Source organism: Camponotus floridanus, unplaced genomic scaffold, assembly GCF_003227725.1.
Source record: "Camponotus floridanus strain SB8 unplaced genomic scaffold, Cflo_v7.5 scaffold47, whole genome shotgun sequence".
Taxonomy (NCBI): Eukaryota; Metazoa; Arthropoda; class Insecta; order Hymenoptera; family Formicidae; genus Camponotus; species Camponotus floridanus.
Genome location: NW_020229625.1, coordinates 1,320,976 through 1,335,602, shown reverse-complemented (window position 1 = coordinate 1,335,602; position 14,627 = coordinate 1,320,976). Strand labels below are relative to the sequence as shown.

Below are 14,627 nucleotides of genomic sequence, written 5' to 3'. Positions count from 1 at the left end.
CTATTCAACTTAAGCATGTGACAGGCATCAGACACAACAACTATAGGTTCTTTGCTTACTGGATGTTCAAAAAATAATTCTTTTTCAATATTTTGGAAGTTAACACCAAGTTGTTTAATTATACTTATATTACTTGAAACACCCTCGAATGTTAACGATCTAACATCGATAACATTCTCAAAGAGTACTGTCAAAACTTTTTTCATAATGTTTGCTCTAACTTCAGTCGTTAAATCTTTAATAAAATAATATGCAATTGGAGTCTTAAAGTATCCGTTCAGAGAAACAAGAATTATTACTAATGCATATGTCGTTTCCTCAGTTTCTTCATTCTGGAGGCCTAAGTCAATTTGTCCATGGTACCGCTTTCCATCCCATTCAATCCCTTTTTTTATAGACATTTCGTCGACTTGAACTTTAAACTGTAACTTAACACCCTTGGCAGCATGTTTATCAATCATCACTTTCAAATTATATAAGATTAGTTTACTTATACCAGGACTAAAGTCAATTTTGGAAAATTATTTTCGAATCGTTTGTGGATGAAGTAAGGATTTCAAAAAATTATTCTTGACGTAGTGATACGTCGACGTCGAATAAAATAATAAGGAACAAGTGAATTCCTTTAAAGCAGGAGGATATATTTTGTTTTTCTTCGTTGTTAGGAGATTCTGAAGGATTTCTGATAATGCAGGACACATGGAAAACTGAAAAAAAAATCATTTTACTTTTCATTACTATTTTATTTTAGTATTTTAATACTCATTTTACTAGAGTATTAATCTTTATTAAGCATAGTACTAAAGCATGGTATGAAAACAACATTTCTGACGAACGATTAAGAAAAAAATAATTTCTCTGTATACAAAAATTATAAATATTGTATTTAATAACTTTTTTTATTCATTCAAGAAATTAGCAAAATATTTAACTAAATTATTTTTAGAATATCGGAATTGCAAACAGGCGGATCAATAATTCAATTTTTTGTTTTAATAATACTATTTAAAAAAATTAAAGGAACAAAAATTTTAATAACACTACTCAAAAAAATTAAAGGAACAAAAAATTTTAAAAAATTTTTGGGTCATTTTTGAAACGCTATAACTTCCAGACAAATGATCGTACAGAAACGAAAGAAAAAGCATTTTGAAGCTTGAAATCTCTAGTTTACAATCCTTACAATTCTTTAAAATTTTTTTGGAGCTTCCATCGGAGAGCAAACAAAAGAAATATGCTGAAACAAAAATTTTCGAAATTTTTTTTCAATTTTAAAGACATCCATGGGCTTGAAAAAAATTTTTTGGACTTTTTCAATACCAGGGTCAGAAAGCCTGATCATTTAGCTTTAATTTGCTTTTTGAACGAACTCTGTACGACCATTTGTTCCGGAGATATCGACGATTGAGTGAAAAGCGACCATTTTGTCTTCAATCTCTGATAACTCATGAACCAATAATGCTACAGGAAATCTAAGGACGGTTCTGAAAACTTCTGATATCTTCGTGTTTTAGCAATCAACGTGACAACGAGTTGTCTCTTTTCGCCGTGCGTTAATGGCTGCGTTCAGCAAGAAAAGTTGCTTTGCAACTGTTGTAAAATTCATGAATCTGATTGGTGTATACTCTTAGATTCATCCAAAATTAAAAGTATATACCAATCAAACTCATGAATTTTGCAACCGTTGTAAAGCAGCTTTTTCTGCTGAACGCAGCCAATGTTCACACGAATTTAATAAATTTTTTAAAAATTAATATCTTATTAATTATTGCAAAAATCGCAAAATAGAACTTTTCTATTCAATTTAACTCTTTCTACTTACACACGAGAAGTGATTTATACGGTTATTACCGGACATAACATATATCTGAATAGTTTTATAAAATAATAATTAAATAATAATTAAACATTTTATTTAATCTTTAATAATTTTTTTAAGTAAATTATATGTTTTAATATTTATATATATTAGTATTAATTTCAAAACAAAGTATTATTACTACTTAATATTAACTACTTAATGATTTTAAATTTTATGATTAATGATTTTAAAATTTATAGAAAATAAAAACAACTGCATATGGATGTTATGACTAATTATAAAAAATTTATATTATAAAATTATAAAAATTTATATTATATAATTATATTCTTCAGAATTAAATAGCCAAATAATCCTCGCGCATTTTCAAACCTGATTTCAGCTGGGACCATCCCGATTGTTTTCAGCATCATCACCAGCATGTGATGCGCATTGCTTCCGCCCCAGACTCTTATAAAGCGTGGCCGCCACAAAATACTACCTTGATGCGACTATCACCAATTCAGAGGCTGGGTACTTCGGATCCTCAACTAAATTTGTTACCATCGCCACCGTCCACGAGTCACATACTTTGGGGCACACATGCCCAAGACGCTCGACGTCGCCTGCATTATCATCTCGCCAATATCTTTCCCGAAGAGCAAGTGCAAACTGTTATGGCGCTACATCCACATGAGACCGATCCTCAACACATTTGCGCTACTATTCTGGCGATGTTTCCAAAAAATCAAAACTAATGCAATTGTAAATTTTGCACAAAATATTTACTAACATTGAATTGGAAAACTACTTTTGTATAGTCCTTTTATTTTTATAAAAATTTTGCATCGTAAAGCAATTTTAATACAGAATATATCTAGCGATTATCATGTTAATTATGATTACATTGAAAATATTAAAAGATAATATATACTTTTGGTCAGGTTGAAAACAAGAGCAATTTAAATAATTCTTTTTTTAAGAAATAATATATTAGATACATATTTAATAATATATTGAAATTAAATAAATTTTTTTTTGTTTAAAACCGTATCTCTTTAATTGTTTATATTTATGTATGTGTATGTGTGCATGTGTTGTATGTGTATATATTTTTAAGAATTTTTTAATTCGATTTGTATATCATTAAGTTAATGATTACATTAATGATTATATAGTGTCAACAATATCCATTACTATGACAATACTATACAAAAATTTTTCAAATATAGATATTAATTTTATACTTCACATAACTGTCCCATTAAAATGCGTTTTGAATAGAATTGTGACAATCTAAATTTTAAGTTTTGATCCTCATAAGCTATTTAAAACTAAAAAATTCAATTCAATTAAATATAAATTTTAAAAAAATTTAAATTTAAAAAATTAAATATTTTTGAGAAAAAATTTTTGAGAAAAAATTTAAGAATTATTGAATTTTTTTTATATAGAATATATTACTATCTTAGCAGAATCATATCTATTACAATAATAGATTATTTGCTAATATTGCCATCTCATTATGTACAGAACAGATTTAAAAAATTCTTAAAAACAATTAAAGAAATACATCTTTGAATAAAATAATTTAATTTTAATTATCAATTTCTTAATAAAAAATAACTTCTCAATTTTTATTTTTAACCTGTCCAAATGTATACTTTTTCTTAATTGATTAATTGATTACAGAGAATATTTTATTTTTGGATTTTTACATCTGAGATTTTAAGAACTTTTGAAATTTAAGTTATAGTACGTTTTCGTTCTGCTAGCCAAGAGCTAGTATTTCATGGGCAGAGAACGCGAGAGATGAAGATTAATATTTAAGTAGCACACAAGTTTCACAAAAACCTTCTAATTTTTCAAACATCATAAATTCTCATATTGATTAATAATAATTAACAAAGAAGGAATGATTATGCTTTTATAGAGAACATGTTAATATAGGGCATTACAATATATACGTTAATTGTTATATTTTTTTAAATAGATAGAAGATCTATATTTTAATTTGATGTTTTTTAATCATAATGAACTCATCAGTGATTATCGTCTCATATCGCACCAATTAACTTTCGCGTCTTCGACCACACTCATGAAATCATCTAGCTTTTTCATTGATCTTTATTTCCCAATCGGAAGTAAACTTTACGATGAGTTAAATTTTTTTCTACTCTTAATACCTTTGTATATTTTTAGTATTTTTAATTGTCATATTCTTAGAAAATGATCTTCTCCAATGTTACTTATTTGATACCATATATACATAAATTAAAAATAGCATTGATATTAACGATATGTTTATTCCGTACATGTGTTATTGAAATAGAATAAAGACTGAGAAAAATATTAAGAAGATTTGATCAAGATGTGCTAAAAATATACGAAAATTTGAATTTATTGTAAACTGTGATTATATATGATAATTAACCAAATTTATTTCAATAAAGAACTTGCCAAGTGCCTGTTAAAATTGTTAAAAAAATGAATTTTATATAAGAGTTATTATATTATCAATTAAATTGGCAGATTGGCGATAGAAATCGAGCAGGATCAATATTTTTTAATTATTTAAATGGAATATTTAAAGACTTTTAATATTCGACTCGATAGTTTCTTCTTACTACTATACTTTTCCGTATTCAAATACCTGTTAGAAATGTATATAAAGCACAGTAACTAATATAAGATCAAAAGTGCAATAGTTATTTTTATCAATTTAATTTCTAATATCTAGTCCAAAAATGAATTTTACAGTATATTAATTGATTTTCAAGAAAAAAATTATTTATTTACTGCCTACATGAAACATAAAGTAGGAAAGTTTAATCATCAAATAAAATAAATTATATCTTAAGTTATAAATTATATCTTAAGTTTTATAAATTAAATTTATTTCAATAATTTATTTTATTCTTTATTTGAATCAGTCATGTTTGTTACGTGGGATATAATCCAGTATAACATATGTTACATTAATAGGTTTTATGAGAGGAAAATTTTTTTTAATTAACTGATTAATCGGTAACACTTATGAATCTATAATAGAATTACATTTATATATAATTTTAATTGCATTTACTGAAATCTAATTATATATTACGAATATTCATATTCAGCAAACATAGAGTAACAATAACATTAATGTTATAATTTCCTACTCGACAATGTAACTGTTATATACAAGGCATGTTATGTACAACGCGTTACCTTGCAGTTACATTGTTGAGTGGACAATTATAACATTATTGTTATATTATTGTTGGGTAAATATTTCAGAATTCTATTGACTATTCAGGTAGCAAAATTAATTATTTTGACGTTATTCTGACGTTAAAATGACTACTTTTGATACCTGGATATGTAGAATATTTCACATAAAATATGAAGCAATTTTCCTAAAATTTGACATTGTTTAAATAAGTATTTCTGACAAAATTTATAAGAGTTTAAGAAAAATGTTGATAAGCTTGAATTTTAAAATCTTTTTCAAACTCATATATACATAAAAACATGAATCTAGTTTTTTAAATGGAATCACCGATTTTTTTATAAATTAATTTCTCGCAATATTTGGCACTAAAATATATTATTGGGACCTTGAATAAGTTCTCGCTGTTTTCCAACAGATGGTGTTACCAGAATTGCGTGCGTGTAATTTAAGATTTAACGCATCTATAGGGAAGTACTATAAGCAAGCTTGAAATTCAGTGTATGTCATTGCGCCGAAGTGTAAACAACTTTTTTTTTTCATAGTGTTAACATGTCGAGTTTCGTGCCAAAAAAAGAGTATTTGCGGGGAATTTTACTGCACTACTTTATTCAAAAAAAATCTGCAGCTGAAGCACACAGAAGTCTTGTTGAGACTTACGGCGACCATGCTCTGTCGGAAACAACATGCAGAGATTGGTTTAGACGCTTCAAAAATAATGATTTTGATGTTGAAGATAAAGAACGCTCTGGCGCACCGAAAAAGTTTGAAAACGAAGAATTGGAGGCATTACTTCATGAAGACTCATGTCAGACGCTAGATGAACTTGCAGAATCATTAGGAGTTGATCACACAACAGTTTCGAAACGTTTGAAAGTATTAGGAATGATTCAAAAGCAAGGACATTGGGTGCCATACGAGTTGAAGCCGAGAGACGTCGAACGGCGTCTTTTCACGTGTGAACAGCTGCTTCAACGGCAGAAAAGGAAAGGTTTTTTGCATCGTATCATGATTGGTGATGAAAAATGGATACACTACGATAACCCTAAGCGTAGAAAATCATGGGATAAGCCCGGCCATGCATCAACATCGTCGGCAAAGCCGAATATCCATGGTTCGAAGCTTCTGCTCTGCATTTGGTGGGATCAGCTGGGTGTAATTTATTATGAGCTGCTCAAACCGAACGAAACCACAGGAGATCGCTATCGATTACAATTAATGCGTTTGAGCCGAGCATTAAAGGAAAAACGGCCGATATACGAGCAGAGACACGACAAAGTGATTTTGCAACATGACAACGCTCGGCCACATGTTGCAAAACCGGTAAAAACCTACTTGGAAACGCTTAAATGGGAAGTCCTACCCCATCCGCCGTATTCACCAGACATTGCCCCTTCTGATTATCACTTGTTCCGATCGATGGCACATGGCCTGGCTGACCAGCACTTACATTTTTATGAAGATGCCAAAAAATGGGTCGACTCTTGGATAGCCTCAAAAGACGTGTCGTTTTTCCGACGTGGAATTCAAATACTGCCAGAAAGATGGAAAAAAGTAGTGGCTAGCGATGGACAATATTTTCAGTGAAATGTTTTTTACGACTTTTTTAAAATAAAGCATTAATTTTCACGAAAAAACAGCGAGAACTTATTCAAGGTCCCAATATAAAGTTATAAAATTGAATTTTTTTCATTAATAATTTTTTAATAAATATTTTTTAATAAATATAATTTTTTAATAAATAGTGAGCGACACTTAAAACGTTTTGATACTTACTCAAGCGAGCTTGACAACATATGTCAAGATCATTGAAATTGGTGTGGACGTCCATCAAGTGCATAATTACCATTTTATTTATATATATTAATTTGACATAATTTTACATAAACTATGAAATATTTTTTTTTTGATTATCCGAACCTCAATTTTTTTATGTACAAAATAATGAGAAATCAATTGGTATAAAGAAAACACACATAGTTGTTTTCAAGAAAGAAATATAAATTTGTAACACGTTTTTATTTATAGTCACAGTTTTAATTTACAGTTAAAAGTTTTACATTTAACATTTTTTAATTTTTATTTCCAATTTTACAGTTAAAAGTATCTTTTTCTTAAACTTGCAATATTTTATGTGAAACATTTATGTGAAAATGAAAATAATGAGATATAATTTTTTTTCACATCATATAATTATCTAAATGACTAAAAATTATAGATCCTGCTCAGTTTTGCCATCAATTTGTTGTCAAATTGTGTAAACAGACTCTGCTAATAGATCACAATTCTAATGTGCACATATTAATTGATATTAATTTGCTGACAATTTTGACTAAATCTATTATCACAATCTGCGCGCATTTTTTGCTCATTGAATAATAACCATATAATAATATTTAATTTGTGTAAACAAAAAATAATAAATAAATTGTCAATTTTTATTTCATTATATAAAACACATAATCTATTACATTGTGTCATCTATAATTTATTTTGAGAAGAGACGCGGGTCTTGGAAAATGCTAAATACTATTGTGTGTGTGCGCGCGCGCACATACATATATAATAACGCATATACATGTACTCGTCCAATCTTTATTATTATCGAATATAGTCTGGTCTAAGAACGCAAAATATTATTATTGTTTGCATATTGAAAAGTAATGATAGATATTAAAATATTCTAAAGAAAAATGTTGAAACTAATTATCTGTCATATTTAGGGAGCAAGGACACTAAAATATATTCTAATAAGGAACATTTGACAATTTTATTTACATATGAATTGAAACAAAATTGGAAATATTTTTTATTTAATAAATATTTCTTAAAATATACCAAATATTGACAATTTTAATGATATAGTACATTTTCGAAATGCGCATAATCAGATTGAAAACAAAAATCAAATCAATTAAAAATTATAAAGCATTTTATTTGATATCTGTTTTGAAAAGCCATTCACTACGAAAAAAATTTTTGTTTTAATTCTGACAGTACTTCAAAAATATGTCTTAGTGAGCAAGAAATCATTAACATAATATTATTTTACAACACAAAATGTTTTTAAATATGTAGTTTTTAATGTTATATACATCATAATGAATAAATTTTGAGTCATATAGAGATTTCAATAATGTTAAAATAGAAATAATATATCATTACAAATATTTAATTATTGCGCTAACATTTTCAAATATTCTATACTGTTTTAAAAATAATTTTTAGTTTTTTTTAATGTTATATATAATATAAATAATTGATCCAATGTTTGATTAAATAAAAAAATATAATAAAAAATAATAATAAATTGTATGAAATATAATTAAATTTAATAATAAAATCTTATTTAACATAAATCCTAACAAATACTAATAATCGTACGGTAATAAGCGAAAGTAAAAACTGTTTGAAGAATTCAAAAGAATTGTTTTTATTTTTAAACGTTTTGGTCCTCTTCTGGCAATCTCCAATAAAATTGTTAACATAAATTTTCATTTTTTGCATATGTAATATATTATGCTTGGTTTCCTTAATATTTGTTATTTAAAATAGAAAACTTTTTTTGAATTAGTTTTTTACTTATTATCGTGTGATTATTAGTATTTATTAGAATTTAAATTAAATAAAATACAATTGGACTATATTAGTTCATATTAGTGATTTAGATTACATTATTGAAAATCTTATATATTTATTTATTATTAATTTTATTTATATAAAAACTCCAATTTTTTGCCTCAAATAAGCAATAAGCGGATAATTTCCCGTTTATCAATTCAGTTTCAAAACAATTTAATATTATGAAGTTATTTATGATTTTAATAATTATGTTTTGCAGGTTTTTTCGTTAACAATAAAAAGTTAAATACATAAAAATTTGAAACATAATATGCCGTTATAGCGATAAATGAATTAATATCAATAAATTAATATTAAAAACAGCTATATCCCACACAGCAATATGACTTCTAAAATTACTCTTAAAGAGTTCTCACGTAAGATTTAGACATCCGAATATATCTTCTGAAAGAAGACTTAATGACTTCAGAAAATAGTTTAATGCGCCACTTTAAGAAATAAGTAAGACTTTTTCAAAAAGATGTCTTAGGCCGGTATTCATAGTCCGTTCTTATATTTAAGATCATCCTAAGTTCATCTTTAAATATTGTATGTATTATTTTATTGGCTACAGACTATCTAAAGATGAACTTAAGATGATTTTAAATATAAGATCGGACTATGAATACCGGCCTTAAAAACTTCTTTTTTCTGATTTCTTAAAAACTCTTTTTTTGAAAATTGATGTTTCGGAAATGATATTTTTATTTCAATATATATGTATTGAATCAATTATTAATTATTATCAATATTAATAAAATAAGCTAGTATAATAGGTATCAACACTTACTTGTAATTAAATTTTAATTATAAGTTAGATTGCACTAAAGCGTTTCACTACCCAGGCAGCACATAAATATCTGAACATCCATAGACGACTATTAAGGATATTGAGGATATCCGATTTATATTCTTCAGACATTTAATGGACGTCCATGGTATATCTGTTTATGAAATTGGTGGACATGCTTTAATCCCTAAATAATAATATAATTTATCTATTTTATATAAAATTTTACATAAAAATTTCATATAAAAATGTTATTTATAATTTATATTTGCATATTGCATTTTACATTTTAAAATAGATAGTGAACGGATTATTTTTGTTTATTTGCCAGACATTTACTTGTCCGACTTATAAAATCAATTTAATAATCTGATATTCGAACATATACATATTTTCGAACGCACTAATATTTTCGAACGCACTAAATGCTACACGACAAAATGTATAACGATTGGTCACACTGGATTATATTCTCAAGTTGGTAACCCTTTAATCAACTCTGATTAAGTTAATCAGAGTTTGATGCAAGTGACCCTAAAGGTGGAAGCACATAAAATTGCAGGAATACATAATCATAAGCATAAGAAAATTTATTGGTTCATTTTCTTATGCATATATTTGTGGACCAATCAATTTCCTTATGTTTATGGTTATGCGCCTATGCAATTTTATGTGCTTTCACCTTAAAGGCTGCAGCACACACTTTTGCATAAGCGCATAACCATAAGCATAAAAAAATTGATTGGTTCATTTTCTTATTCATATACTTGGGGACCAATCAATTTCCTTAAGGTGCCTTTACATGGGAGCGTCTGAGCATCGAGCGTTAAAGGTGCCTTTACATGGGAGCGTCTGAGCATCGAGCGTTAAAGCATCGAAAAGTGTGACAAGCGCAGTGTGCCTATGCCAATGTTTCATGCATTCGTGATTAAAAATATTGTTTTTATTGATTTTCAACGTGCACACTCCACACGTTATATCTTATACAAAGAATACATTGTAATAAATAATATTCATGTTATAATAATATATGTTTAGAAGACATATATTTATGCCAATTATTCCTTCTATGTTTGGTTATGTTGTACTACGTTGCTAATCGCGCAATTCTATAATATATATCCCTAACAGCACATGATATCATTCGAATATTCTATACTTATACTGTAAATATACATTACAGATATAATATATTGAGAATAATCCCATAACATCTCTTGTTATATATTATTTTTCATATATTCTCAGAATATACTTTGAATATCTCGCGTATTAGTATATTCTTTCTCATATATTTTCCGAATATTCTATAATATTGCATGTGTTTCCTCATTTTGCCGCTACGCGCGCTACCAAACTCGTAGTTTAATTTTGGTGAAATGGACATAAAGGACTGGTATTTAACATGAGTTCTAAAGTTTTTTCTTTTTTCTTTTTAGTCAGTTTAATTTATAATAAGCTGACTTAATTTAAAATTTGTTCAGTAATTTAGTTGTTCTGGATTCTTGATTGGGATTCAGAATATTAAAAAGATTATTTGAAATTAAAATGAGAAATAGTGTGTGCGTTTACGGCATTTATCAAAAGTATTTATATTACATATATGAATTATACTGCAAGATATTCTCAGTATTTACTATTAAGCAAAATAGGCGGACATTAGACCCAGATAGCACATGGAACTCCTATGGACGTCCAATGGACATTCGAGTTTGGACATGTGGACGTCCATAAGATGTCTGAATTAAGTCCGACGGATATCCATTGGACATCCATAAGACGTCGGTTATTCACTACTTCGGATATCCAAAAAACAATCCAAAAAAGGACTTAAAATGGACATCATTTTCAGTGTCTTACTCTTTCAAATTATTATTGGAATAAATATCAAAAATTCATAAACTCAGAAAAAAATTTATATTTAATTATGTATAATTGTGTAGATATAATTATGTATGGATTTTGACCTAATTTAATCATATATAAAAAATTGTTCTTTATTATACATAAATAAATAGCATTATGTATCCTTCATAACATTTAAAACATAAAAAATTCTTTGGCCCAACAAAATTAAATAATATAATAAAATAGTATAATTTATCTATTTCATATAAAACTTTACATAAAATTCATGTAAAAATTTTATTTATATTTATACTTGCTTATTTTGCACTCTACATTTTAAATAGGTAATTTAAAATGTAAAGTGCAACAAGCAAGTTTAAATAAGTACCGGATTATTTTCGTTTATTTGCCGGACATTTACTTGTACGACTTATAAAATCAATTTAATATCTGAAACTCTTGTATTGAGATCACAAATTAAATTGAACAGTATATTTTTAATCTTATTTGTTACTCTTTGCAAACTTTATATAATTCTTATAACTAAAACTTAAATACGAGAAAGATAGCGCATCGCACGTCGCATAGCGGTAAACGAACGAACTAACACATCCTTGCGTGCTCGCGCGAAACTTTGATGTCCGAGATCGGACATTTTGTGGACGTCCAAATATTGGCCGTTAACGGATGTCCCGAATCGGATGTACGATGAACAGTCATTTCATGTCCATGGACGTACGGACGTAAAATGGACATAAAATGAATGTCCATAGGATGTCCTGTGCTGTCTGGGGAGCATTCTTAGTATATACTTAATATATCATAGTATGTATCTCGAATGTTCTGAGAATATATGCATTGTACTTTTGCGATATTCTTCGAACATTCTCAGTATCTACATGTGCTGTTAGGGATTGTATAATAATATCTATTATATATTATATATATTAATACATTTTCTATGAAGAATATACAATCTACTTATCTCTACGGTATCTATGAAATTTTTATTACTAAACATTGTATTAGCACAGTATATACAGTAGCGCAACTCTCCCGATTTTGTGTAGCATAAAATGAAATGCGCATGCGTAAAGTCAGCGAGTATACCAGTACTGCCATCTGCACTTCCCTCTCACTCTCTCCTTTGGTTTTCGTTCTCTTTCTAACACATTATAATATGTAATATAAATTAAATTCAATAAAACTTGAATATATGTACATAAAGAAATCGTGAAAAATATAATATAAAATATATAATGCAAACATATATAAAAAATAATATATATGACATGATGTGAATATTAATTAACCATTTTATATGTCACATATAACTGATAGCAGAAAAGAATGAAAAGATATATACTCATAATACTCATATATAATTTATAATATATTTACATATTAATACTTATATATATAATTTTTAATATATTTATATATTAATTGTACATACATATATTCTATATACATATATATATATTTTTTCAAAAACTTAAAATTAAAAAAAAACATTTAGATTAACACTACAATCACTTAAAGTTTATGATATAAAATATATATATTTATGATCAAAATGAAGAAAGAAACAAGAAATATATATTTGTTAATAATATATATTATTAACAAATATACACATATATTTCTAAATGTTTTTTTTCATTTTAAGTTTTTGAATATACATATATATAGAATATATGTATGTACAATTAATATATAAATATATTAAAAATTATATATGTAAGTATTAATATGTAAATATATTATAAATTATATGAGTATTATGAGTATATATCTTTTCATTCTTTTCTATCAGTTATATATGATATATAAAATGGTTAATTAATATTCACATCATGTCATATATACTATTTTTTATATATATTTGCATTATATATTTTGTATTATATTTTTCACAATTTTTTTATATATATATGTTCAAGTTTTATTGAATTTAATTTATATTATATATTATAATGTGTTAGAAAGAGAACGAAAACCAAAGGAGAGAGTGAGAGGAAAGTACAGATGGCAGTACTGGTATACTCGCTGACTTCACGCATGCGCATTTCATTTTATGCTACACAAACTTCAAAGGTGCCGACAGGGAGTTGCGCTACTGTATATACTGTGGTATTAGCGTCAAGATGCTGGAATCTGCCTGTTTAGAATTATGCGCAAGGGTGCTGCGCACGTGTTTTTGACGCTCAACGCTTGACGCTAAACGCTTCCATCTAAAGACGCCTTAAGGCCCAGTTCCATGATCCAGTTAATCCGAGTTAGTAGTAGTGAATGGACCAATCAGGACCCAGTTTAACGTATTAAACTCCGATTAACTCGAGTTGTGGAACCGAGCCTAAAGGTGCAATTAGGAGCATGCTCCATGTGCCTCACCTTCGATGGTGGTGCAGTTGGGGCAAATGTGCGCGCATGCGTAATATATAAAATATGAATTGATGGATAAATTCTTTAAATGAAAATGCATAACAAATTCTCTATCTGTATATATTGGCACTATATGTTCAACATACCCAGACAGCATATAACGCTGAAAGATATCTTCCCACATAGAAATTGACATCCAGTGGATGTCCATTAAACGGCCATAGCTCCATAGGACATCTATCTCCATGATGGAAGTTAGATAGACGTCCATTAGAGATCCATCCCGCTAAACAATATTCTGTTGCAAAAACGTTTTTGTAACATTGCAATATAGCCGTGCGACGTTTTACGTTTGGTTGTATTAACCTTTTGGTAACATTTCAGGAACCAGAAATGTCCCGATTCAATTACCTTACATATGCGACGTCGAACTTGCAACGTGTTTTAGGCGTTTGAAAAACCTTATACCCAGACAGCACATGGATGTCCTCTGGAAATCCAAAGGACATCCAGTATGGACAAAATGGATATCCTGTGGACATCCTATTTCAATCCCAGGATATCTTCCGGATGTCTTGAGGAAGGGCAAATGATCGCTCATTTTTAGTCCCTGAATCATCCCAAGGATATTATGTAGGACATCCCAAGGATATTGTATAGGACATTACAAGGACTTTTATAGGACATAAAAATAATGTTTTTAAATTGTTATTTCTCAGAAAAATAATGTTTTATTACGTTCATATTTATAATTAGATTTATATTAAATCACAGAAGCTTTATTTTTATTATAATTATATCACAAAAGTTATAACTAGTTATAAACTTTTAAATAAAAATTATATTTATATAGATATATATGTTAATTTGAACATTCAGAACGTCAAAGTAATTACTAAAATAATACTAAAATAGTAATAATTTTAAAAAATGCTACATGAAAGATAAACTTAATAAAAGAAAGTAAT

General features: G+C 27.6%; 1 protein-coding gene across 3 annotated transcripts in view; it reads left to right on the top strand.

Moving 5' to 3' along the window:
- The window catches only part of LOC105248397 (probable ribonuclease ZC3H12C), a 91,273-nt gene extending 88,568 nt beyond the window's left edge, over positions 1-2,705 (top strand). For 2 of the 3 annotated variants that reach the window (XM_025412089.1, XM_025412088.1), the window contains exon 7: positions 2,205-2,705. In XM_025412089.1, coding sequence (XP_025267874.1) covers positions 2,205-2,559 — 355 coding nt within the window. In that variant the 3' untranslated portion in view covers positions 2,560-2,705. The remainder of the gene's footprint in view (positions 1-2,204) is intronic. The other variant, XM_025412090.1, reaches the window with a different exon arrangement.
- The last annotated feature ends 11,922 nt before the right edge of the window (positions 2,706-14,627 follow it).